We start from the raw sequence: 27,093 nt of genomic DNA, 5'->3' as shown, positions 1-27,093 counted from the left end.
TGTGAATTGGTGGCTTTGTTCTGTCCCGGCACAGCCTCAGCCCTGTCCTTTGTGGCAGTGCCTGGGAGCGCAGATCCCCCTGGGCAGGCTGCGAAGAGCTGAGCACCGAGAACAAGCGGCTCTGGGGGAAAAGGTTCGGAAATGGCCCCCACAGGGGGGCTGCTGCGCCTGGCCTGAGCTGCGGGTGGGTGCTGGGTGGGCTGGGGGGGACAAACTGGGACAACTGGGGTGGTGCTGGGCTCCTGCTGCAGCCTGGGGCCCACGGGGTGAGGGCAGGGGAGCGTCTTCATCATCATCACCACCATCATCATCATCCTCATCACCACCATCTTCATCATCACCATCATCTTCCTCACCACCATCACCTTTATCACCACCATCATCCTTATCACCACCATCCTCATCTTCTTCACCTTCATCACCATCATCTTCCTCACCACCATCCTCATCCTCATCAGCACCACCCTCATCTTCTTCATCTTCACCACCACCATCATCTTCTTGATCTTCATCACCATCTTCTTCCTCACCACCATCATCCTCATCCTCATCATCTTCCTCACCACCACCATCAACCTCATGTCGTCACCCTCATTGCCACCGCCTTCATCTTCTTCCTCACCATCATCTTCCTCACCATCTTCATCATCTTCACCACCACCCTCATGTTCTTCATCACCTTCATCTTCACCATCCTCATCCTCACCCCCGCCACCCCCGCCACCGCCCTCACAGCCCCCGACCCCCCCCCATGGCTGCCCTCCCCTTTCTCGCCCCTCCCTGTCGCGACACGCCCCGCCTGTCGCGACACCCCGTGCCCCCCACGGGGCCGGGCGGTGCACGCCGCTCACCGCCACCCCTCAGCCCCGTGCGCGGGGCGGCGAGGCGCTAATTAACCCAGCACTAATGAACCCGGCACTAATTACCCCGGCGCTAATGAAGCGTCCCCTTTAAGCACCCCCTTCTCGCGATACCTCCCGTGGAGGCACTGAGGGGGGGGGGGGTAGCGCACCGCGAACTACACCCCCCACAACCCCCCGCGCGGCCGGGCAGCCAATCACCGCCCGCCCCGCGAGCGCGCGCCGCGTCCCTCCCCCCCCCTTTCCCCCCCTCCCTCCCCTCTCCCGGAAGTGATGTCAGGGCGCCCCCCACGTGAGCCGATTGCAACACATGCGGCGCGGCGAGGGGGAGCGCGAGCAGCCGCGGGCCGACGTCAGCGCCGCCGCCAGCCGCGCGCCGCCGGGGGGGGGAGGGAGGAGCGGGCCTGAGGTGAGCGGGGGGGAGGGGAGGGAGGGGAGGGAGGTGTGAGGGGAGGGGAGGGAGGGGGGGCTGGTGCGGGGTGGGGGGGGGGGCCGTGAGGGCCGGGCCGTAACCGCCGCGCGCGTGCCGCCGCCTCAGGCCGCCAGAGGAGGAGGAGGAGGAGGAGGAGGAGGGAGAAGATGGCGGACGATCCCAGCGCTGCCGACCGCAACGTGGAGATCTGGAAGATCAAGAAGCTCATCAAGAGCCTGGAGGCGGCCCGCGGGTGCGTCACGGAGGGGTTGGGGGGGTGCGGGGTGGGGGCGCGGGGCCCCTCTCACCTCCCTCATCCCCCCCCCCTCCTCCCCCCCCCCATCCCATCCCATCCCCTCAGCGGCCGGGCCGGGCCCGGCGGGGCAGGCCCCGTGCCCTGTGCCGCTCCCTGCCCGGTTCCTCGCCCTCCTTCCCCGCCCCGGGCCCGCTGCCGGAGCCGCCTGTCCCGGCCAACATGGCGCGGGGCCGCTCGGGGCGCTGCCGGGGCCGCGCTCGGGGGGGGCCGCACCGAAACGCGGCCCCTCGGCCGCACTGCCCTCGGTGCCCGCGGCTGTTCCCCTCTGGAGAGCGAGCACGGGGCGGCATTTTGTTAAAAACCACCCTTAATTAGAGGGAAATGGGATACGAACCCAAGCCAGGCCTCTCCTAACATGTATATTTTTTTTAATCTGGCTCGGGATGTGGCTGCGCGAGGTTGGGGTGTACAATAAGGGAACGTGGAGCCGGGGCTGCCCTCGCCTGCAGCAGAGTGGACTTTGGCTGCCTGAGCTGCCCGCACAGCTCTGCCTTCACGCGGTGTGCCCTGTGCTGCTGGGGAGGTCCCGGCAGGCACGGGGGGTGTGAGCTGCTCCTGCCACGGTGCTGGGAGGGCTCGGGCAGCTCCAGGCGTCTGCTGCAGCCCGTGGAAACAGCCTGCAGTGCTGAGAGGGGCTGGGGTGTAGGGGGGAAATGTTTAGCTAGTGTTTTGGCCCTTCCCAATTCAGAACATGGTAGCACGAGTATGTCGGCATGGAGCAGTGGCTCTTTGTCCATCCCTTCAGGCAGGTGAATGTTGTAGAAGTCAGGGCTGAAACTGAGAGAGAGCTCCTGGAAGGGGTGAGGCAGGAGGGCTGGCAGGGACCAGGCACGCCCTTTGAGCAGCCTCCTGGGGCTGCAGCCCTGACATCCCCCCTCCTCCCCAGCTGTGTGCCCTGCCCCAGCTCAGCCTCACGGTGGGGATGCTCCACGTGCAGTGAGATGCGTGTAGGGGGTTCTGGGTCCCCATATCTCCTAGGTGCTGTGACACTGCTGCTGCTTTGCTAACCATGTGTGCTGATGCTAAACCCCACCTGGCGACAGCTGCTGACGCCAGCAGTCCTCACCCTAAGCAGGGTTACGCTGGCTCTCTGTGAACGCCTGGTGTGCTTCCAGGAGGCCCAGCCGAAGTTATTTGGGCCCGGCGAGGGGAAGAGGTGCTGCGGCTCTCAGCAGCGCTGGGCTCCCTGGCACCAGCCCGTGAAACAGGCTTTTCCTGCCGCCGGGAGAGTCGCTTCCCCTTCCTGCCGAGTAGGAAGACCTGTTCTGGGGTGGGTTAGGGGGCAAAGCCTGTAAATAGGGTGGCGTGGAGAGCCGGGGCTCCCTGGTGTCTCCACCTTCCCTTACTCATGTGCTCCTAATAGTGACCCAGCAGCAGTGCCCCAGTTTCAGGCGCTGGCTGTTCCTGCAGTGGATCAAAGGGAAATTGGAGGAGGCCGGAGCTCGGCGTTGAATTCATCCGTGGCACTTGGGGTGCTTTTGCTGTTACCCTGGCATTTTGGGAAAACCTCAGTAAGACCTGTGGGGTATTATCAAAATGTGAAGGGAGCACGAGAGCAAGGGAATGCTTTTGTCGTGTCTGAGACAGTTGAGGCAAGTGGCAGCATTGGCCAGAGGTCTAGGGGAGAAGGTTGGAGCTGCAGCTCCACCAGAAGCTGAGCAGCTGGAGGCCCATGAGGCTGAGGCTGCTTCTTATATTGTGAGGTAACATCCTAGCCAGAACGCCCGCTGTCACTCGTCACGCTCTGCTTAGGAGAGCTGCACTTCTTATTGGTAGCTGGCCTGAAAGAACCTGGCAAAACAATTAAAAAACAAACAAAACCAAAACCAAACCAAACCCTTAACCTCCAAACTCTGCTGTCTGTCTCGTTCCCAAAGCAGAGGTATCTCTTGTCTCCTCCCAGCTCTTCCCAAGCCGAGCTGCGAGCTCTCTGGTGCTGTGGAGTTAATGAGGTGGTCTCTGCGATGTGGCGATAAGGGCAGGGGAGCAGCTGGCGTCTGCAGAACGTGTGAGGGAGAGCAAATGGGGCCCGAGTCCTGGCCGCAAAGGTTAATTGCTGCCAGCACAGAAGTGGAGCAGGGGAAAAGGCTGGTGATGAGGAGCTCCTTGCGAGGAGCCTGCCCCTATCGTTCATCCCCCACAGCTCCAACTGCTCAGGTGCTCATCAGGCATCTCAGCAGCTCCCTTGCAGAAGGGCTCCGCTTTCTGAGCAGCATGCGGGTGGTTTCTGTCAAGGACTGTGCTCCCGGGTGGCCGTGGCTGTGCTGCTGCCTTTGGATGTTGCAGCAGCTCGAGCAGAAGTGGCGTTAGCCACTCTTTTCCCCCTTGCCTTCTGTCTCGGGGCCTTCCTGTTACTGCTGCGTGCAGTTTTCCAGTGTCGCTATGAAAATGACAATCCCTCTTTGTTCCTTTGCAGCTCTGACTAGTTAGCGGGGCTGCGGGCAGCCTTTCTGCTAATCTCAGCTGTAAATGCTTGGCAAAATCAAGTACCAGCAACAGCTAGCGGCCTCCTTGCAGGCTTAGGCCCGAGATGGCACCCTGAACAGTGTTCGGAGAGCTTCTCTGAGCCTTGGTGATGAGGGCACTCTGCTCCAAAACGGTTCAGAAACCCCTCTGCTGGGCACACAGCGAGTTTCTGACCCTGAGAAAGAGCACAGCGGGTGCCAGTGCAGGGTGGGAGCCCAGTTATAATGGCAAAACATTCAGGAGCTCACTGCCTTTGAGACACCTCCTGAGAGGTGTCCGGAGAGGAAGCAAACCAGACAGGTGTCTTTGGAGGCAGAGCCAAATAGAGTGGGTAAGGATTGAGCATCAAAACCTCTCTCCAAATCAGGTATTTTGGAAGGTGAAGGAGCAGGACACACACAGGCTTCTGAGCAAATTCAAAAACTGGGCCTGAATGGGTGACTTGTGCTAGGTTTAATGGGAGGAAATGCAGTAAGGCAGGAGAGTGGAGAAATAGGAAGAGAAGGGGAAATCTTGGTGTCTCGGAGCCGTGGCAAAGTGAGGTCAGGCTGTTTCTCACTAGGGTTTGGATTTTGTCGAGCTGAAACTTCCATCTGCTACATGGGAGAAACCAAATGCGAGGCAAGAAGCTACCCGTAGAGACAGGTGTGAGGATGTATGGGAGCTCCTGCAAAATGCAGCACACACTGGGGCTGTGTGAGTGGTGAGAGCCTGACCTGTGGCTTACCCAAGACCAACTTACCCAGCACGTGTTGCAGAAGGCTGTGGGTGCAGCTGGGTTTCCCTCCGTCCATCCAGAGTCTTGCTGGCCCTGGTGGAAGGGCCCAGCTCTGGAACTGGCCTCGAGCTGCTGCTGCTGCTTCCCTGACTTGGGATGGGAACCTGCTCGGTGGTGGGGCTGTTCTGGCTGTCCTGGGGCAACACTGCTTAGGTGCCCGGGCAGGTCAGTGAGATTGAGACCTGCTGGGACGTCCTGGTGGCTCTGGAGAGCGAGGTGAGCCCTGGGCCGTCCTGCTGGTGATGTGCTGGGCCTCTCCAGAGGTCCCCTGGGAGGTGACACCAGAGCTGTGAATGCTGTGCCAGCTGCTGGGGGCAGCTGTGCCTGTGTGCATCGCTTAGAGGGTGACTGGGGTGAGTTAGGCATCCTCTGCAGCCTCGTGGTGTTCCTGGCTTCCTTTGGAAGGAAGGGAGGGAGGCAGCAGGCCCCCCTGCCTTCTCAGGGGGATCCGTGTGGTGTGGGAGCAGTGTTACACCTGGTACAGAAGCTGGTTCTGCAGAGCTGCAGCTTTCCCCTTAGGGTGAGGTGCAGGAGGGAGACCTTGAACCTGGGTGAGCTGTGAGGGGCAGCGCTGGGCAAGGTGCTGCTTGGCTTCCCAGCCTGTGCTGTGCTCAGCAGGCTGCAGTGCTGGTACGTCCTGTTAGGGCCTGCAGTCCCATAGCCTTGAGGAGCTCTGCACAGCGAGCCCCTGCCTCGTGCAGGTGTCCCCAGTGGGCTAAATGTCTGCTGGCATCTGGGCTGGGCCAGTCCCGAGGGGAAAATGGCTTTTGTGTGCAAAGGACTGTAAGAGGAGTGTCACTGGTGCGGCTGTGGGGTGTATCTGAACTGGCAGTGAGCTTTCTGCTGTGGCTTTATGGTCTGTCACCAAAACACGGGGTGTTTAGGGAAGAGATGGTGACACAGGCTGGTACCTGAGCTGAAGTGCTTCCGAGCACTGGTGCTTCTCTGCCCAGCCGCCCTCAGGGCGAGGCTCTGAAGAAGAGGGCTGCTGGCTCCCTCTGCTCGCCTGCACCGAGTTGTTCACTTCTGGGCATCCTCACCTGCTGCTCCCCCTGCTCCTGAATTACAGCAGCCATCAGGCAGTGCTGTGTGAGTACGTGCAGGTGGCAGGGAATGGCCTGACCGGAGAGCTGCTACGTGCCAGACAAGCTCAGGTCGGGGTTTTGTAGCCCTGGGTGGCTCGGTGGCCGGGTGCCCTCCCTCACAACGGCGTCAGTCAGTGCTGAGCAGCGTGAGTCACGCACGGGTCATCCCTCACGTCGAGCTAATGAATGAGATCCTGCCTGCTGAAGACAAATGATGTGGTAGGAAACGGGGATGAGCACCTCCAAAGAGGACAGGACAGCCTTTTTTTGGCTTTGTGGCAACTAGATCCCCCCCCCCCCGCTGTTGGCTCCTTGTTCCCATGTGGCTGTGAGGCATTAACATCTTAACGAGCAAATCTGGATTTGTTGCTTCAGTCCCCGGGTGTACAGCCTGTACCCAACTGGCCCATTAGCATAATGCAACAAGTCTTTAAACTTGGAGCATTAATAATTGCAGAGGGAGGGGGGAGAGCAGGGGAGCAGAACCAAGCCCGCCGTGAGTCACGGCTGTCAGAAGCGTGGTGATGTCACACGGTCCCTCTCCAGCAGCACGGGGTAAAGTCAGGGGCTCCTGTCCCACAGAGCTGGGGCCTGGGCTGGTGCAGGAGCTGCTCCGGCTGAGGAAGGGAGGAAGCCGGGAGCCTGAGCGGCCGCACGAGCTGGACCCATGGGCGAGGGCTCGGTTACCTGCTGCCTGCATCGCCTCGGGACAAGTGACACCTGGCCACGTTCCCTGCTGCCTGCAGAAGGGGAGCTCTGTGACCCTGAGCTTCCTTCGCCTCCTTTCTGTCCCTGGGGAGCAGCGCCTGCCGAGCTCAGGAGGCAGACGCTGGCGGCAGGCCAGGAGCTGCAGGGGGAGCACGGCCACCCCGCGGGGAACTCTCCCCGGCTGCCGGAGCGAGGGCTGCGCTGCGGGAAGCAGCATCACCTCCCTGGGCTGGGTGCTGGGCTTCACGGCTGGCACGGCTTCTGGGGGCTTCTCATTTCTGCTTCAGGTCGGTGGGGTAGGGTGAGGGCACAGAGCATCTTCTCAGGACACTCGTAACGTGAGTGCTGAAGCTGTGTGTGGTTGCACAGTGCCTTGTGTGCCCCCCCCTGTACTGCTGTGTCCTCTGGTGGATGGAACGGAAGGTTCCTGCCTAGGGCTCTGGGACAGAGCTGCAGCACGAGAGCTTGGCACTGAGCAGGCTGTGGTGGAGGTAAATGCACAGCCTCATGCTGTGCAGCTCGGCGATGCCTGTTTGTGCAGGGCAGAGACACGGGAATTAACCATCTGCAGTGCTCCCGGGGCATCACTGCCTCCAGTCAGTGCTTGTGCTGTGCAGCACTCTGGAAGAAGGAACGACTTGGCCTCCTGGCCCCACAGTCCTTCTCTCGTAACCACACTTACCCCCTGTCCTGTACCCGTTCTGTGCTTCTGAGGTGGCGCCAGGTCCAGGGACATCCTCCTCCCCACACTTGTGCTTGGGATCCAATCTCCTCCAGATCTTTGTATCCCTCTCTGGATGAGCTGGAAGCAGGGAGGGGCACTTGGGAGCTGTAGTAAGTTATCCTGAATTGCGGCGCATGCTGTGGTGAAACGCGGAGTGTCTCTGAGGTGGGAGCTGTGAGGTGTTTGCTGAAATGGTGCGGTAAAACATGCTGCCAACAGCATGGCTTTCACCTCTCCTTTAAACTTATAAGGGCTAATGGTAGGTCCCAATATCTACTGCGTGGTGTTGGGGGCTCTGTCACATACCCATGCAGCACCTGTCCCCTCTGTGCCGTGCTTTGAGACCACGAAACGAATGGGGTGGGTTTTCAACTGTCTGATGGAGACATCACAAAGCTGTTGCTTCTCGAGCAGCTGCCAGACAGAGACGTGTCATTTGTGCCGGTCAAATGCCTGTGAAACGCAGTACAGGCTCTGGGTGAGCTTCCAGGTGATGTTGCCTCCAGAGCGCTGCTACACTGCTGAGATCCTCTGCTCGTGGGCTGGCAGGATTTCTAGGAGGTGTCAGTGCTTCTGCCTCTGCAGCCGGCTGTCGAGATTGGGCATCTCAAGTGAGCTGGTGCCACTTCCTATTTGGAGAGGACTTTGTCTTGTTAAAAGACATAAAGTCTTTAAAGGGCACGTCTGTGAGCTGTTCATGTAGTGCAGCCATACCTGATGAGCTGTACCAGCCTGTGCACGGAACTTCCTCCTGGCAAGGTCAGCGCTGTCACATGCGAGGCTTTTATGAACAGGGAGTGCCTGGGCCTGTGGTGTGTAAGAGAACCCAAACCAGCGCTTTTGGACTTGCCCACACCAAAGGCCGTGTACTTTTTTTAGTATTTCACTCGACATCTGTGCTCAGACACAGGATCAAAACGAACAAATGAAACCAAACCCAGGCAGTCAGCTCCTCTTCCCTTCCACGCTGCTTGTGTGGGACTGCATTCTCGACGCAGCCCTTGCCGAAGCCCCGCGAGCCTGCTGGGCTCTGGCTGCCCAGAAGCGGGGCTCTCCTGAGGTCTGTGCCTGGCTGTGGCAGGCTCCGCCTGGGGTTACGGGCACGTTCCCGGCAGCCATCTCGCAGCTGGCCATGGGCGTGCAGCGAGGGAGCCACTCAGGCCCTCACAAAGCTTTGGCAGCCTGAGATGTGTAGGTAGGGGTGATGTGCACCCGGTAAGCTGCAGCCCTGCGGGAGGAGGCCAGGATTTTTGCCTTCCCAAGGTAACGGCGCTTGAAGCAGCGTGGCAGCGGTTACAGGAAGCTTCCTGGCTGCAGCACGTGAGTAAGAGCAGATTACCTGAAAGCTGCCTCATGCTCCTGCCAGTCGTGCGTGGGCCTCGTGCTCCCTTGTTCCTGGGAAAGCGAGGTGCTCAGGGAGCACCTGTAAAATATTTCTGTAAAATAGTCCCATTTTGAGTCAGAGGCAGTGACCTGCCTTGCCTCTGTACCTCTGGGTCACCCCGGGTGCTGTTAGTGTGCGATGCTTCACTGTGGAACGAGCATGGCTCAGCTGCTGCCTGCCAAGCCCGCTGGGAGCTGCTATTTATACAGCACGGCTCTGGGGTCAGGGCTGTGCCTCCCCAGCCTCCCGGGAGGCGGGCTGTGACTGCTCCTCACTGCCTGGGGTCGCCCTCCTCTGCAGGTCGGGGCCTGCCGCCTCTGGAGCTCTGGTGGCCTTTCAGGTGGCCGTTCTACTGTGGTGACTGTGTGGGACAGGGGAAGCTCTTGGAAAGCCACTAAGCCGGCTTGTAGTGTCCCTGAAGGTGCAAGGACCCGCTCAGCTGTCTGTCACCTGGTGGAAGCGCAGACCCTGGAGCCCTGCAGCTGAAGGTGGCTGCCTGGAGCAGGAGGCCTGGCTGCAGCAGAAGCCATCAGGGGGGTGTCTCCGGCAGCTTGTCTCCAGTGTGATGTGCTGCTTGCTCGGTGCTCTTCCCTTCTGTTATGGAGGCTTCTCCAGGCTGAAAAACAACACGCAAACGCAGAGAGCACTGCTCCTGGTGCCAAACGTGGCGTGGGACTGGGCACAGCAGCACGGCCGGGTGAAGCCTGTGAGATCCCTCCGGGGCAGAGCCCAGCGTGTGCTGCTCTTAGCCTGAAGCACCGCAGCTGCTGGAAGGTGCCGGGAGAGCTTGGTAAGAGCAGGAGGGTCTGAGAGTGAGAGCAAGCCTTGTGCGTGCCCAGGCACCTGCTTGCAGGAACCTTCACTTTCTGGGGACTAGGTTAGAAGTGATGCAGCACCTCACCGCCCCTCGCTGTGATAATCTGTTAACGTTTGCTTTTAGGCCTCTCCGTGATTGGGAGCGCCATTTGTTTTGTCGTACAGTTATCTGAAATCCAAACTGTACTAGCACAGAGATTTCAGTACCAGAACAGGCTGTCCTCTCCACAAACCTCACTTCACAAGAACTTGCTGTCTCAAGAGAACAAAGCCTGCTTGCTTTTGCCTCCCTCCTACCCCCAAACAGCTCTGGTGGGTTGTAGGAGCCAAGTTGGAGGTCCCCCTAGGATGGTTTAGGAGCAAAGGCAGAGCTTTGATCTCCAGCACAGACCATCAGACAAGATACCTGATGTTGGTAGCTTCCAGGCCACGCTAAATCTGAGCTAATTGCCAATTACTGGCAGGGCTGGCACGGTGTGATCAGTAACCATAGCACCCAGCAGGGAAGTGCTTCTACCTCCCCAGGGGCTGGCGCTCCGTGCACCCCCTCCCTGTGTCTCTGCAGCCCGCAGCAGGTGCCCTTGGTGCCTCATTGTTCTGCCCTCCAGTCCCGTGAGCGTGGCACATCTTGTGCTGTCCTGTGGACGAGGATGCCGGGTTGTTACACAGCAAACGCCTCGATGCACATATCTACGTTATGGAGGAGCTATTTGGCTGCTGTGCTGGCGCTCCTGAGCCCAGAATAGGGACAGCAACTGTCTCTAGCAGCTTAAAACTTCCTGGCTTAGTTCAGCCTGAAAGCATTAGCTTCCAGCTGATCTCGTGTAATTTGTCTTGGGGGCGCTGAAACCTGGGGGAGCCTCTTGGCAGTGCTGGAAATCCTGTGCCTCTGAAAAGCCTTGGCACTCCTGAGCCTGGGATCGTGCTGCGCCGACCATAACCAGGAGTGCTTCGGGCCCCCCCTGCCTGCGGGAGCACCGGGGGTGATGGGGGAAGAACCAAGCTCATTGCACGTTCAATGCTGAGCTGCCAGTGTGAGCGCTTCCCTTAATCCAGACGGATAATTAATTGCTCCCTGTAACCATTCTGTGATGAAGCTCTGCCTGGTGGCATGCTGGCTGCGGGTTCGGGGCTGGCAGCAGCCCTTCAGGTGGCAAACGTCCCATGTGCTTCATGTGGGGCCGAGCCGCTTGCCTTTAGGGCTGCACCTTGCCAGGGCCCCTTTCTGGAGGCTGCAGCCAGCACCGTGATCTCCTGTATGGCATTCCCAGAGGAAATGTGCTCTGAAACGCTCAGCTCATCCAGCAGCTGTGCAGGAGGATGAGGCACAGGTGAGGTGCAGGAGGATGTGCAGAAATCCTTCTGTTCTTGTTGAGGCATTGTGCAAAGCCTGATAGGAAACCTCCTCACCGTTTTGCTGTGCAGAGTACTTTTGTTTTTTTTTCCCCAAGCATTTTTGAGCTGTAGCTGTCTCAGCGATTCCCTGCTATGTGTTGTCTCACTGCGGGGCTTACAGCAGGCAGAGCCGCAGTTTTCAGAGCTGACCACCCTGCAGTAAGGTCACACTGAGGTAGAAGCTCTCTTCGGAAGGGGAAAGCTGCTCGTTTGGGGTAGGTTGCTGTGGTCCCTGCTGCGTGAGGCAGTTCTGCGGCCCCCTGCGTGCACACCCGCTTCAGCTGGCCTCTTCCTGGTCTCAGCCTCCCTGGCCACGCTCTCGCTTGGTGTGCAGATCCCCGCTGTGCCTTTGTGAGGCCGAGGGAGCAGGGCAGGGAGCAGCGGGTGCTCTTCCTTCAGTTAGCGGCTGCCCCACGAGCTGCTCGCGTGGGGGGGTTGGCAGCAGCAGCGGTGTGTGGGCTGGGGCTGCCCCTGGGGGAGGATTTGGGGTTTTGTGGAGTTCCCGGTGTGACTTGCAGCAGTCTGGCTGACATCTGTGGCTGCCTTCTGATGAGGTGCTGTGTGTGACACCAGGTAACAGCGCCGCACCTAGCGCTGTGCCCCTGTCACTGCGGGGTTTCTGGGGCAGCAGGACATAGCACGAGGCCGGGGGCCAGGATTTGGGGGTGGCTCGCACTTAGGCACCTTGACGAGTGCTTTGTTACTGGAGAGTGGGTCCTGGCTGCTGTTCCCCCCTGCTATACCCCCGAGTACTCCTGTACCTCCCTGTCTGCTCTCTCCCAGTGTGGTAACTCCAACAGAGGAAGTGTTGCAGGAGACCTGATGCTATCAGGAGAGCCACGAGGGGCACGAGGGTCCCGTCTCCCGCCTGCCGCATCGCTGGGAGTACCCCTTAGCTCCTGCAGCTGGGCAGGAGCCGCGGAGCTTTCCGATCTCTGGAAGCTGGAGAATCTCTCCTTTCAGAGGAAGAACCGAGCTGTGTGAGCTTGCCTCGAGTGCTGCTTTCAGAGGAGTCGGGAAGAGTCGCTTTCATTCTGGTCGGCCTCTTGCTCAAAGGAGCCTGCTGGGACCGGGAGGCCATTACACGTCCCCTAAGGCCTGTGCCATTCACCGAGGCAGCTCGCTGCTTTAATTGAGTGGTACACGGAGTATTCTTGGCTGGTGTGACCTGCAAGTCTGCCGTAGCTGTCAGCATGGCTCAGAGCTCCTTCGGGGAATAATGCGTGCAAGTGTCTCTTTACGACTGTCTCGATTAGCGTGTGTGGGGATCTTGGATATTAAAACCAATTAGTTGTCTGGAAGGTCAGGGACATATTTGACCCAGCATCTGTTTCAACTTGGCCTGAATTGAAGATCTTTGGAAGAGGGCTGTGTAACTTCTGTAAAGAGGCTAATGAAGTGATGCTTTTTAAAGCACCTCCCTGCTGCCTCCCTAGCCCAAACGCTTCGGGAGGCTGCTGGCGCGTGGCAGCCTGACGAGGCAGCAGGCAGGTGCTGCCGAGAGGTTTGTGTAAGAGCAGAAATCTTCTTTCGTGGCTGACGAGCGTGTTGTCGGTGATCTGACTCAGAACCCTGAGTGCAGCTTTTGCCCTTGAGAGGACTGGAGGGCGTGATGAAGCATTCGATTTGTATGCCGTGACTAAATGTGCAGTATGAGGTCTGGGCTACGCTGAGATGATGCAGCAGCACTTCAGGCATCCGGGATACTTCCCCAGCAAATGGGAGTCACTTGCTGGAAGGCCGACGGAACTTCCCTCGCTTCCATTTGGGCTTTGGATGCAGTTGGCCCACGAGGCGCTCTCGGGGATTAAGACCTCTGCAGGATTCCTCCCAAAGCCCTAGAAAAAACTAATACCAAACTCCTTTCGTTTAGCTTAAGGCAGCTCTGTGATTTGTGGGGTCTTATCTCCTGCCTCTGTGCCTGGGCTTGGTGCTTCTGAACTAGCAGTCACGTACTTCAGCGCTTTATTTAAAGCAGCTGCCAGAGTCAGTGAGTTTCATGTGAAGCAGGGCTAGCAGGAAAGCAGAAAAGTAGAAGATTGCAACAAAATGACCCTTCCAGTTCAGTTTTTGGTATTAATCTGAGGAGAGCAATGTGTTAAAACAACTCTGGGGCTGGCTGGTGCTCCAGCTGTCTGAGAACAAATGCAATGGGCTTTGAAACGTCCTTAAAGTATGTGGCTGCATTGTTTTAAACAACCTCAACTGGGGGCTGCTTACATGCCTTTCAGCTGGCAGCCCCTAGCCTGTAACTATGTTCCTTCCTCCCCAAGTAGAATCCCAAGTTAAACAAGCAGCATTTGGAGGACTTGCTTGGTAGTGAGCTGCAAATCCTCTGAAGAGACTCTTTATTTTATGTATTTCTCCCATTATTGTCCAGCAGAAGGGGAATGACACCAATAGCAGTGGGTCAAAGCATCCCTGGAGGTGGGGTGGAATGTGGGGCAGGAGGGAGGAGACGGGTCTGGAATGTGGTATGAATGCTGAACGTTGCTTTGACTGGTGGCTGCTCACAACCCCTCTTCTTCCCTTCCCAGCAATGGTACCAGCATGATATCGTTGATCATTCCCCCCAAAGACCAGATCTCGCGAGTGGCAAAAATGTTAGCGGATGAGTTTGGCACTGCCTCCAACATCAAGTCTCGAGTGAATCGCCTTTCAGTACTGGGAGCCATCACGTCTGTACAACAAAGACTCAAACTCTATAACAAAGGTAACTTCTAGCTTGTGTGGGTGCTGGCAGACTTCCCTTACTTGGAAGCACTCTTACGTTCCCGTGTTGTGCTCTGTTCTGCTAATCAAATCTGTTGGCCTGTGCTGCTTTGTCTGGTGTTCCAGGTATGTTGCCTCTGGGTGGTTACTGTAGGGGTGGCCCCCGGGACTAGAGTAGGAGGATGGGCCTGCTCTTTGGTGAGTGGGATAACTTGGTCCTTAGCAGTGATGACTCCTTGAAACCTGTCCAGCCTTAAGAGCTGGTCTGCTGTAATTCCCTTGTGTTAAACTGGTGGGTTTTCATCCAGCAGAAATGTAGGCGTGCTGCGATGAAGCCTCCATAGCTCTGGGAGGAAGTAGAGCCAGCCCATCTAAAATAAGCACTGGAAAGGGGTTTGTCACTCTTACCTTTACGCTGACAAGTGGCCTTCACTGAGGTGGTCAGTGTGTACGTTGCTGTATGAGAAACAGGAAAGCTTCACAGGGATGTTCAGCTGTTCTCAGGGCTCTAGGAGTTTGGAAGCTCCTGGGTTGAACAAACAAGTACACGTTTCTGGAGTGCTGCTCGGAGTCGTTCCTTCAGTGCTATCCAAGGTTACTTTTCTGCCACTGCCCTGAGCTGTTCAGTGTAGGTGCAGTAAATGAGTTTGTTTTCTGCTGTGGAGATCTGGGAAGAAATGAAGGGGGGAAAATAAAGGTAAAAAACTTGGGAACTTCAAATTCAATTCTGTCTTAAGTCTCCTGGCTAGATGATTAGTTTTTGATGGTTATGGCTTGCAGTCTTTCATAGTGATCTAAAATTGCATTGTATCCTTTATAGTACCTCCAAATGGTCTGGTTGTTTACTGTGGAACAATTGTGACAGAAGAAGGAAAAGAGAAGAAGGTCAACATCGACTTTGAACCTTTCAAACCAATCAATACATCGTTGTATTTGTGTGACAACAAATTCCACACAGAGGTAAGAAGTTTCCTGTTGTCTGCCGGTCTTGCAGTAATGGAAATGAAAGTACTTTGCTGGAATCACTCAAACAATCCTTGGTGTGCCTGAGCCCGCAGACTCCGTAACAGCAGGCTCTAATTCAGCCTGAATGGCTGGCTTGTGACTGGATAATATTCAAAAATGTGTTATATTTGGTGAAAGGAATTGACGTATTGTCCAGCTCCTGGTACAGCTGACTTTATGGCCCAGCAAGCAGCTGCTCAGTTTGTTACCCATGGACATGAGCTTTTCCCTGTAATTGGAGGCAATGTTTTTTTTTTCTTAACTCTAGAGGCCCATAGATCTTATTCCAAGCCAGGCCTTAAAGTAAAGCCAAGATAATATTAGTGCTGCCAGTCTTGGTATCGGATGTGTTACCTGAGCCCCTTGATGGAGCACTGGCATGCACTTGATCTATCTGGGGTGAGATGGGGTTATATTCATCCGGCATCTACTTGCCTTAGTGAAATGGCTGGTTTGAGGCATATGTTGATGTGGATCACAGTGGGCTTAACTTCATGAAATCAGTTTGTGTGTGCGTCTGCTTTGGCTCTGCATTGGCAAAAGTCTCAGTGTCTCCAGGAGACTGATTGCATTTCCTGTCCATGATGTTCACCGCAGTGTGTGGACGGAGGCGTAATGCTTTGTTATCAAACCCAGCTGACATGGACTTGACAGGGCCTTCAGTGATGTGGTCTGCTTGGTTGGTTGGGTTTTTGGAGGTCTGATCCCTGGCTGAGTTTCAAAGGGCAGGAGAGGATTGTTTGTCGCACAGACGTGAGGTACATCCCTATGCTTGGTACATCCCTATGCTTCTCTCCCCACCGAGGATGAAATCCCAATGTGTCTTTGACCTAGCAGAAGTATCAAAACCAGGTACAACTCGTGAAGGTTCTGCTGAGCCCATGTGTCCATAGGTCGCTGAAACCAGGAGGTAAGCAGGGGAATTCAGGAGAGAGTCAGAGGTGGAAAGTCAAGGGAGCCATTTGGCCCTGCAGTTGTTGACAGTGGGTGGGTGAAGGTAGGCTGCCTTCTGCCCTATCAGCAAAGGGATTAATTCAGTCTTGGCTGCAGCTCCTGCTTCGGGGCATTGATTCAATACAAAAAAAGTAGCTGCTGCCCAGTGGGCTGTCCCTGGGAGGCAGCTGTAAATACTCTGCTGGTGTGCAGCCTTGCTCTGCAAGGCAGAGCCAGTAACTTGAGAGGAACTTGTGGTAACTGACACTGCTGATGACGTGATTACTGCCAGCACCTTTCTGCAGGGGCTCTTTGCTTTCCTGTGCCTCTGGAATGTGTACTTGTTTTATGTGGTATTGTCTGCTCTGCAGAATCAACTCTAGGTGTAAAAGCAATGAGTGATGTTAGCACTGGAGTTCTGATGTGGTTGACGAGCTCTGCTCTTAACCTAGGGGTGCCCAACACCCAGCTGGAACTTGAGAGACTGGCGTCTGGCTGAGTACCCAGCAGATGCCTTGTGAGAACCTGTCAAGGAGCAGAAAAAGGACATGATCTTCAGTGTTAGGCTGAGGTGGAGAAAGGGAGCTCAGCCCAGGCTGAAGGAAGAGAAATAAAAGCACCAGTCCCTTCTTCGTGCTTGATAGGTCAAAGGGTGGAATTGCTGACAGAACTAATGAAGGGGAAATTGGGGGATTACTGACCATTGGATACTTTATGAAGAGTAAGAGGGAATCGAGAACATCAGAGCTGTAGTCATTTGCTGTCTGGCAAGAGTATCTGATAAGATTTCCTCTAGATATTTTATTGCCTGTGTGAAACTGAAGTAACTTCCCAAGAGGGATATGAACCCTGATGTATTTCTGAAGAGTAGGATTTACAATGACTTATTTTGATACCTTGGCTGCAGCATTCATTCCAGTCACACGATTTGCTTGGCTCTGTCCCAGTTAAATAGATTGCAATGTAATATGCCACTTCCTCCTCTCATTCATCCCACTGCCGAGGAATTAATACAGAATATTTACTTTGGCCAGAAGATTCCATTAAAACTTAGTGTCTCTGTTCCTTTTAAGCTTGAAACCCATAGACTTGGTTGTGTGGATTTTGGATAAAGATGACTGTTCTTTATTCTTGCCATTCAGCACAGTAATCAACCTGGCATGCGTGCAGGAAGTTAAGAGTCCAGTGGAGTAAGTCATCACCATCACTCTTACCGTATTAAAGTAGTGACTTGAAACCATCTGGAACTTGATAAGTTCTGTCCTGCTAACGTATTTTTGCTAGCCTGGATATAACATCAGGAAAAGGAATCCTGCTATGCTGGTTTTTGGGCACGTAGAAGTGAGCAGTGTGTGTGTGCTGGATGTGCCTACCAGCCTGTGCTGCCTTTAACAAGGAACAGTAGCTGACAGGCTCCTTCCAAAAAGGAGTGGAAAGGTGAAGTACCCACAGGTGTCCCACACCACCAGAACTGGGGCTGAGCAGGGAATTGGACAGAAGGAACTTGGAAGCCTTGAAACCAGGCAGTCCTTCAGTTGTCAGTCAAACTGATTACAGGATGAGTTTTGCTCCTTTGTTTAAAGAGAAGAAACTTGCTGGACAACTTAATTTTTCCAACAAATGCTGTGGCTGCCTTCTCTATATCTGGTTATTCACGTGACAGTTAACTGCTGCTGTTACTTAATTCTGCTTTGTAAGGCTGAATCTTTGAAACATCTTCTGGAGGCATTTCATCGTCCTGCCTTTGGGAATTCCTGGGGTCTCTGACTCTAGCAGAAGGGTTCTTGTGCTGGTTGGTGGGTTGGAAGGCAGGCTGTATTGGTGCTCTGTGTAAAGCTCATTGACACATAGCCCAAGCAGTTAACTCTGTGGGTTCAGCTTTCCTGGCTGGAATGCCAGGAGAACTGCTCTTCCAGTTTCTTTAACTGGAGAGGTGATGCAGCCTTGTGGAGGTGTGGGATCCCTTTCACCTAAAGCTTTCAGAGCCACTCTTTAGGATTTTGCTGTTACACCTGCATGTGACATGTGATGAGCTGGTAATGCTGTGAAAATAGTTCCCACACTTGAACACTGGTTTCCTTTCAGGTCCTGGCAGCACTGTTTGTAGCTATCAGAGGTAGTCCTGACAAAGCACAAATAGAGGTGGGGCAGAGAATGGGCTGAGAGCAGCCCTGAGGAGAAGGACCTGGGGATGTTGGTGGAGGAGAAGCTCAACAGGAGCTGGCAACATGCACGTGCAACCTGGAATGCAGTTGGCTTTTGGGGCTGCACCAAAAGCAGTGTGGCCAGCAGGGAAAGGCAGCCCTGCCTTCAGCTCTGGGGCCCCCAGCACAGGAAGGACACTGACATACTAGAATGGGTCCAGAGGAGACCGTGAAGGTGATCAGAGGGCTGGAGCACCTCTCCTGTGAGAGGCAGAGAGAGCTGGGGCTCTTCAGCCTGCAGAAGGCTCCGGGGTGACCTTATAACAACTTCTGACACATTAAGGAGGTCAACAGAAAACATGGGGAGGGACTCTGTTAGGGAGTGCAGTGATAGGACAAGGAGTAATGGCTTAAAACTGAAAAAAAAAGGTAGATTTAGACTAGATATTAGGAAGAAATTCATTAATATAAGCATGGTGAGGCCCTGGCACAGGCTGCCCAGAGCAGCTGTGGATGCCCTGTCCCTGGAGGTGCTCAAGGCCAGGTTGGACGGGGCTTTGGGCAGCCTGGGCTAGTGGGAGGTGCCCAGGTCCCCATGGCAAGGAGGTTGGAATTGGGTGATCTTTAAGGTTCCTTTCAACCCAAACCATTGCATGATTCTGTGACTCCTCGATCTGCAATTCTTTGTCTAGTTTATTTGTAAAAATCACCATGGAACTGAACTTTTTTGAGGTATAATGTGCCTGGTAGGCTTTTGAACCAGGGTCCTGGATAAACCGGTGCTTACTGCTGACAACTGTTGTTTTCTGTTCCAGGCTCTTACAGCGCTGCTCTCTGATGACAGCAAGTTTGGCTTTATTGTAATAGATGGTAGCGGTGCCCTCTTTGGAACTCTTCAAGGAAACACAAGAGAAGTCTTGCACAAATTCACTGTGGATCTTCCAAAGAAGCATGGTAATGCACTTGTATATCTCTGAACTATTTGGTATCTCTAAACGATTTGCAGCTAAATACCGTGGGATGGGATGTGAGGGCAGGAGCAGGGAACTTAGCCTGTGTGTGTGTAGCTGGATGCCATTCTGTGCGCCCTTGAAGTCTGACAGCAAAGCCTCTAGTCGGAGCCTTCTATCAAAATTAATAAATCACGGTAACATGGCTGGTTTCTTGTGTTTATTTCTTGGTGCATCTGGCCCTTTACTTGGCTTTGAGGCAGTCTTCACTAAAGATTACTAGCAGAAGTAGTAATAACACCTGCCTCTCAGGGTGTTGCATCCAACTGGGAAAAACAAAACCTGTTCCTTGCAAGAAGTAAAGAAGTGTAATGGAGCAAGCAGAACTCTACAGGACACCGCAATATAGTGGAACTCGTGAGCCACTAATGAATTGAGTGAATTGTCTGTCAGCTACCTCCTGGCTTCCCATCCTTCTCTGTAGACTAGGCTGGGACAAAGTGAAATAAACATCTTCAGTAAGTTTCTGCAGCAGAGAGCACCAGGAAGCATTGCATCAGCAAGAAAGGTATAGGAGGCAGTGTGATAAAAGAAATAGCATTTAATGGAGGTACAGGATATAAAGTGTGAAGATGTTCAAAATTTCTATAGAGTTGTGAGTCCAAATAGGAAAAAAAAAATCCTGCTTTGGGATATGTGGAGAAAAATCCTCGTGTGAATGAACACTCCTTTCACTTGCTGTTCCAGCTGAATACCCCGAGCTCAGCTGGAAGCAAACTAATTCTGAAGGCTGCACCTGCCCTTCAGTTCACTTATTCTGGGTCCACTGGGGACCATGTGCTAACAACCTTCCCCAAATTAAACAACTTCCAAATTACTACCTCCCCTTTCTTGTTTTGTAAAGGTAGAGGAGGTCAGTCTGCCTTGCGTTTTGCTCGTTTGAGAATGGAAAAACGACACAACTATGTAAGGAAGGTAGCAGAGACGGCTGTGCAACTGTTCATTTCTGGTGACAAGGTGAACGTGGCTGGTCTCGTTTTAGCTGGATCAGCAGACTTCAAAACTGAATTAAGTCAATCTGACATGTTTGACCAGGTGAGTGGCCTTTTCTGAGCAAAGCTCAAATGTTTAAGCTGTTGGTAGCAACACAGTGATACTAGCTGCATCTCTGGAGACATGTAACCTTGGTGTCTTAAGTGATTTGACCAAAATGAAAAATCTTTTGTATCCTAAAGAAGTCTTTCTTTCCTAAAGACACCCTACAGATGCCTTTATTTCTTAATAAAGGAGGTAAGATCTCCTTTTCTTAGTAACAGTGCTAAAAGAAATCTGTTCTCCCTGGTTTGGAACTGATGTTCATGTTCTTTGTGTTCCCAAATCTAAAGTAGAAGCCTTGTGGGAATTAAGCTTGACTAAATCTGATCTCTATAGCACTGCTGCCTGAAAACTGTGCTTCAGTATTAAGTATTCAGAGGTCCCTCTGACTCAACAACCACTGCTTAAAAGTGAACAAAATAGACTAATGCCCTGACTCTTGCCAGGTACTTATTCTAGAGGCATTATGAAGTAGTTTTGTTATAATAGAGCTGTCACAGACTTTTTCTTTTTGTCTCTTTCTTGTTTAGCGGTTGCAATCCAAAGTGCTCAAACTAGTTGACATTTCCTACGGAGGAGAAAATGGATTCAATCAAGCAATTGAATTGTCAACTGAGGTCCTCTCCAATGTGAAATTCATTCAAGAGAAGAAACTAATAGGTATCTGACTACATGTTTAGCCTTCTCCTGAGCCAAGTATGCTTCATTGAATAATCTGGTCTTGATTTAGACCTCCTGATAATGCCTGCGTGTGCTAGCTCAGCCCTGCAATGCTGTCTCTGTTGGGCAGAGCACAGTTTTCCAAACACCTTCTGAAATGCTGCAGGACTGAATGATACTTTAAGTGTTTGCTCTGTTGCTTTTTTTCCCTTCTGAGCTCCTCTGATCTCCTGTTTATCCTTCCTTCAGAGGTACCCTTAGTTTCAGGCCTTCTGGTGACAATGGGGTGGGAGGGGGGAAAATCTTTTTTTTTTTTTTTTTTTTTTTTAATCTCAGCATGATAAGAATTAAGGCTTATTTTGGTTTTAAGATGGCAGTCGAAACAATCCCATGGTTGACTGTCAGCAGATGCATGCTTTTGGTCTGAAAGTACAGGAGGGCAAGAGTAGCAGTAGCTACCTTACTCTGGAGAGAACCAAGTTAGGTAGTGTCTGCTGGTGGGTTAGTCCCATGGAGTGTTTCATAACTAAAGGAAGCTAAATGGAGCGAGCTTCCTGACAGCGCAGGGCTTGGTAGAGCTGACTTACTGGTGATGAATCTTCTAAGTACATGCTTCGACATGCTATCGGATACCTTGCCTTCCTTCGGCAGTACCATGTGCTTCTTTTCTAGTCTCTTCTTGCTTTTATATCAGGCATGTTAAAACTTTGTGGCTTGATCTTTGTGCATGACAATCTGTTTCTTTGTATCCTGGCTACAGGACGATACTTCGATGAAATCAGTCAGGACACGGGGAAGTACTGTTTCGGCGTTGAAGATACACTAAAAGCTTTGGAAATGGGAGCAGTAGAGATACTGATAGTCTATGAAAACCTGGATATAATGAGATACGTTCTGCACTGCCAAGGCACGGAGGGTAGGTAGCACTTCTGTGGGACCGAAAGGTCTGTGAGGGGTTTAACACCTAAGCCACCTTCCTTGGATAGGCTGTGTTGGAGGAACTCCTCAAGGTGATCTTTAAGGAACTGATCAAGGGGATGTTGTGTAGGCGGGTTCATAGCTTGCAGCTTCCCAGCTGCTCTGGGGAATAAGTCCGAAGCCAGCAAGCTTCCACTGCGGAGAAGAATTGCAGTGAGGGGTGCTAATGTCACAACACTGGCATCAAGTTTGCCTTTTGCTTGTGTAAGTATAAATGTGATACCAGTGTGCTGTAGAGGAGGAAGTGACTTGAGCCCTATGGCCTGAAACAAAATTTATATGAGCTGTGTATAATCAGTAAGCCTGTGGCAGGCCTTTTGCTTTTTCTTTCTGTGGTATGGTGGTTCTGTGTTTTTGGCACTGCACACTGCTGGTGTGCCCTGTTGAGTTTTCCACAGAGCATGCACTAGGACGGAAGGCAGTGTCAGTGACCAAGCCTTCTGTGTTGTAATGGCTCCGTCTTCAGGCTCCTGCTATTTTTAACCTGCTTCCGATAGCTTCATCCAACCTAATATTTTTTTTTCCCTCTCTTCTCAGAAGAGAAGATCCTGTATTTGACACCTGAGCAGGAGAAGGATAAGTCCCACTTCACAGACAAAGAGGTATTTCAGCTTTGGGGCCGGTACATTTATTCTCAGTGTACTAGTGCAGTACTGTTAATGTCTGAGCTTAGTTTGTCACAAGCACATGAGCCCGATGACCTTTCTGGCACCCAGAGGAGACTTTGAGAGGGTAGTCTGTGGCTCCTCCTGTTCTCCTTCAATCTAACCCCTGGATTCTGGCCTTGTTTTGTTCCAATCTTTCATGCTGCCAATTCAGAGGTGGTGCAAATGAGCTGAGGTGACAGGCAGGACAGCGTATTTGACCACCTTTATCCATCCACCAAAAGAGTTAAATCTGTCCCTTGCAAAAGGGATGGTCATCTCTGTCTTGCCTTAGGTCTGCCAGGGCAGCCGTTCCCAGCTGCTTTTCCTCCTTTTGGGGTAATTGCCAATTCCTTCTGTGCACAGAAGGTTTACAATGTTATCTGCAGTGATGTAGTGTTTCTATGCCAATAATCACTTGACCTTCTACTTACAAAACTCTGCTTTTTGCCTCCGTATTTGCAAAGATCAGTATTTCCCAGAGTAAACAGTGCCTGGTTAGAAGAATACCTATGGACTGCTTGCAGGGTAAAAAGTAAATCAGCCAAACAGTGAAAATGTAAGAGTGCAGCCTGAGGCGACAGTTGAATGGAAGAATAAATCAGACATTTTCTCTCTGACTTCCACATTGGCTTCTGTAGTATGGAGGCCAAAACAAGGCTGTCAGAACTTAATTTCTTAGCACCAGGAGTCCTGTGCTTGTGCCAGCACACTTGCCAGTTGTGTCAGCGGTGTCTACCGCCTGGACCCTGGCAAGTGTGTCGGGCTGCTGGAGCCTGTGGAGCATTAATGCAGGTGTCTGAGGACAGAAAAGATACTGTTGATGTTTAAGCCAAGGACAGCTTGTAGTAGGAGTGTTCTCTGTAGTTAATGTGCGATGAGCTTAACATTGTGGCTTTTTTTCCCCCCTCTCAAACATCTACAAAGACTGGCCAAGAACATGAACTGATAGAAAGCATGCCCCTTCTGGAGTGGTTTGCAAACAACTACAAGAAATTTGGAGCAACATTGGAAATTGTTACAGATAAATCACAGGAAGGATCTCAATTTGTGAAAGGATTTGGAGGAATCGGAGGTAAACTGCAGAAGAAAAGTGTTGTGGTTTGTCTTTTTTTTGTAATAGTTAATTTGGTAATCTGGTGCCAAGACAAAGCAGATGAGTCCTATTCCTACTAGCCATTATACTAGTGTAAGAAACTATCGTGTTCAGCACGGGTGTTCAGGTGAATTAATTCCACATTCAGCACGATGATGCTGCGTGTTAGGCAGCTGTTACTTTCAGACTGTGTTCCTTGCATCCTTTTGTCCTTCATAGTGCACAGAGGGTGGACTGTCTGTATTTCCAGCTGCTGAATTTCAGGTGTGAACTGCTTCACTCTAACTACAGATGTTGTTTTGTGGAAGATCACGCCCTGCTATGTAGAAATGGTGCATGACAAACAGCAGCTGGACTTTTGAAGCACTGGGATATGTTACTTGTCTCTCAAAACTTCTCTATATTTTGCTCTCCAGTCTTAAGCTTCTTTTCAAAACAATATTATTGGCCCAACTTTGTGGAGAGGTTCTGTAAGCATTTGGTCCCTCTGTTAAACTCAAGAACCAGTTTAGCCTTTAATTCAGCAGAGGTGCAGGTAGTTAATGGGCTTCAGCCTGGCAAAATCAGTAGCAGGGTAGAGCAAAAACACATGCCAGAGAATGTTTCCTCCCCAGACTGGCAATTTCAGCACAATGCATTACTGATATGCTAAATGCTGCCACTTGCTGTGTGTAGGCTGATGGATGTAAAGTAGAGACAAATGTAAAGAGGAATTTCCAGGGGACAAATAGTGCTACTTGGGAAGAAACAAGTTTGAATAGTCAGGCTGTGTATGGAGCAACGTGTTTGTGAGCTTTCAGGGTTTGTAATTTCAGAGGTCCTTCTCATCCTGCCAGATCCAGGCTCTTTGCGTGGTGGCTTGGTGTTTGCTACCATGCTCCCGTCCCTGCACTTTGAATAGAATTTACCTAAGTAAACATTTCCAGGGATAAAGGCATCCCAGAGACCTGGCTTGGTGCGTGGGGTAGGAAGAGTCCAGGAAGACAGCCAGTGAGTATAGCTTACTGTAAAAGTTGCTTCAATACCAACTGCCTGCTGAATTTAACTGATAGGCTTCGGTCTGAGCAGTTGTATTAGAACAAATTACCTGTTACTGGCATTTCTTGGAGATACTGTCCTAGAATAGGCTCAGCTTTGCCAGAAGAAAGCTGGTCTAGGCTGGGCAGGTAGGATTTTCTTCCTTCAGACAAACTATATCAGGCTGAGACGCGGCTGTGGCATTGTCACTATAGGTGTGTGTTTGCTGCCAGCCATCAGCTGGAGCCTGTCTGGGAGCACAAATGCAGAGTTAGCTTCTGAAAACTCAGCTGAGAAACTCTCGACGTGCAGACAGGGCTCAGTAAACTGCTTAATGCCTCTCTAGCTCTTTGCATTTTGAAGAAGCTGAAGTGTGTTGTTTTTGCCAGGTATCTTGCGGTACCGAGTGGACTTCCAGGGAATGGAATACCAAGGAGGAGACGATGAATTTTTTGACCTTGATGACTACTAGGTAGTCGACCTGGGTCCGGCAAAACGTGCCTCGCCCCTCCAGCATCCAACCCAAGGAGCAAACTCATGGTGGAAAACACAACAGATCCCTGCCTTAGAATTGGAACATTTCCAGAACTCGATCCACAAACATTGGATTTAAAAAAGCAAAACCCTACACTTTGATTTGTCATAGTGTCAGTACAGCAGCAAACTACTAAGTTCCTATATGCCACTTTGGACTAATTTAAAAAGAATCCCAGTTTTTACTTTTACTCAATGGTGAAATTGGTTGCTCTTGTATTTTATGAAAATGATTTTTTTAACCTTCATGATGCATTAACTGCTGTAAACCTCTTCCTTCAAAAATTAATAGAAGTAAGATCCTACTGGTTTGTTTCTTTTTACTTTGATTGGAGAAATCAATTGCTGCATTTTGCAGCAATGTGACCCATTTACATGGCACTCTCAGCTTAGACTGCAGAAGAAGAAATGTAACGAAATTGGAGCCATTCATTCTCTTCAAAAGAATGAGAAAGCACTTACCTAGAGTGCTAGCTTATAAGGTGTGGCTTGCAAATTCAGATGGTTTGGGGAGGCTTACCAGCCAAACGTGCTTTAATCTATTTGCAGAAGCACTGCTCTTACAAACTAGGAAATGCACTTCATTGATTGCGATGAAAATGCTGCTGAAGTCTTGGGTTTAATTGGATTTGAGCAGTGCAGCCTTCAGTTTTTTTTTCAGTGTTGACAAAAATAAACATACAATTTAAGTGAAGTAAGGTACATTTTGTTTTGTTCCTCAGTCTTTTTTTTTTTTTTTTTGCGTTAGGACTGCGTAAGGTTTCCTTGATTATGTGAATTTGATTGAACCCACAGTTCTTCAGTGGAAGCGGGTATTTTTTATAGGAATAATTAGTAAGTGGAGCCCTTGACTGAAACCTTAGTACTGGTGCATTTGGAGCCCTTGATACTAATGTGTTGAACGTTAGCACAACCCACGGGGATGTCCATCTCCCAGCACTAAGGAAGTCTGTTGTCGTGGCTCACAATTGTCCTGTAAATCTGATGCTGAACTCTAAGGCACCCTTAATGGGTCAAAACTTCTGGTTGCATCAAGACTCAAAGTTTTTTGTCATGCCCGCTATATAGAATGCGTTTCAACCTACTAGAAAGGGCTAAGGGTTTTTCAGATGGTCTTGCAGGCGGAGGATGAATTTAGCACTGGCATGAGGTAACACACAAGTCTTGCTTCTTTTCAGGGTTATTGGGTTCTCCGATGGGCGCTTTGACATCTTAGTGCCTGGGAGTCCTGGTCTTTGCTGGCTCATCACTCCGGGTGCATCAGTCAAAAGCAGCCACTGTTGCTCGTTGCATACCTGTCCATTTTTTTCCAATAATCCTGTTTCACTTGAATGGAGGTGGAGCTTGTCTTAACCTTCTGCCACGCTGTTCTTTGAGGTCCAAAATTACTGTCATTGTGAGCAATACAAATTGTAACCCTGGTTTATAACCTGGCAGATGGCTTTGCTGTCGTTTTCACATCAAAGCTGGAATCTCTCACGGAAGGTGTGACTGGGTCTGCCGCAGATGTGCACAAACCCAGGTTTGAGCATGTTTGCGGTCTTCAAAGCGGTATGTTCTGGATTTTGCCATTGTAAATGGGTCTAATGTGACATGACAAGACCAGAAAAATTGGATGTAAATTTACATTTTTGAATATACTGCTTGTTGTTTCACATGATACATTAGGGTATGCAGCTCCTTTTTGTAGTTTTTATTTTTACTATTTAAGTTTGGAAATGATGCCAAATTTTTGTATTTCTTTAATCAATGTGTTCTCTTCAGTGATATATATTGCATTATATATTGATGTGTATATCAATATATACTGATATGTATTACACTTACACATACAAACACGTTAAACGGGGGTGAAAAATCCTAGCCTTTGCATACTATATAGCCTCTGCAGAGAGATCCCAAGCAGTGATATCTTGGTGTTGTGATGTACAGAAATGGAGAAGAGTATTAAACCATATTTAAGAATATAGTACGGACTCCTGGTTTATTTTCTTTAGTCCAGGAAACGCCTGCTTTGCTCAGTTCAGTGCCAGCAAGGCTTCAGGTCGGTACTTGGATTTAAGGTGGCTGCTTCATAGCTGAGTGTGAGCACATCTTGGTTCCTCATCGTGCTGAGTGGAAATCCACCTTGGGGGAGGAGGGGGGAGGCAAACAGATCAGGTTGAGCAGTGTTACCAGAGGTGGTCTTCTGAACAAATGAGCTGAAAAATATCTTGCAGATACAGAAAATAGCCTTTAATGCTCCCATCCCAGGACAGTTGGGCGTTATTTTTTTTGAAAGGCCTTTTTGTAGGACCCTACCTCGTTGTGCTGAACAAATCCAGATCAGAGCTGTACTTGCCACGTGGGCCTGCCTGCTCTGGCTTTTCCTGATCCAAAAT

The 27,093-nt window shown here is 51.7% G+C and overlaps 1 protein-coding gene across 1 annotated transcript; it reads left to right on the top strand.

Moving 5' to 3' along the window:
* Positions 1 to 1,406: 1,406 nt before the first annotated feature.
* ETF1 (eukaryotic translation termination factor 1) lies at positions 1,407 to 26,681 on the top strand. The gene is made up of 10 exons (XM_084295575.1): positions 1,407 to 1,525; positions 13,482 to 13,657; positions 14,477 to 14,616; positions 18,554 to 18,692; positions 19,593 to 19,783; positions 20,314 to 20,443; positions 21,204 to 21,359; positions 21,959 to 22,023; positions 22,993 to 23,140; positions 24,568 to 26,681. Exons 1-10 carry the CDS (start codon positions 1,440 to 1,442, stop codon positions 24,648 to 24,650), a joined length of 1,314 nt encoding a protein of 437 aa, XP_084151701.1. The 5' UTR covers positions 1,407 to 1,439; the 3' UTR covers positions 24,651 to 26,681.
* The last annotated feature ends 412 nt before the right edge of the window (positions 26,682 to 27,093 follow it).

This window comes from Netta rufina, assembly GCF_964035555.1.
Source record: "Netta rufina genome assembly, chromosome: 14".
Classification (NCBI taxonomy): Eukaryota; Metazoa; Chordata; class Aves; order Anseriformes; family Anatidae; genus Netta; species Netta rufina.
This window is presented reverse-complemented; position numbering and strand designations above follow the sequence as displayed.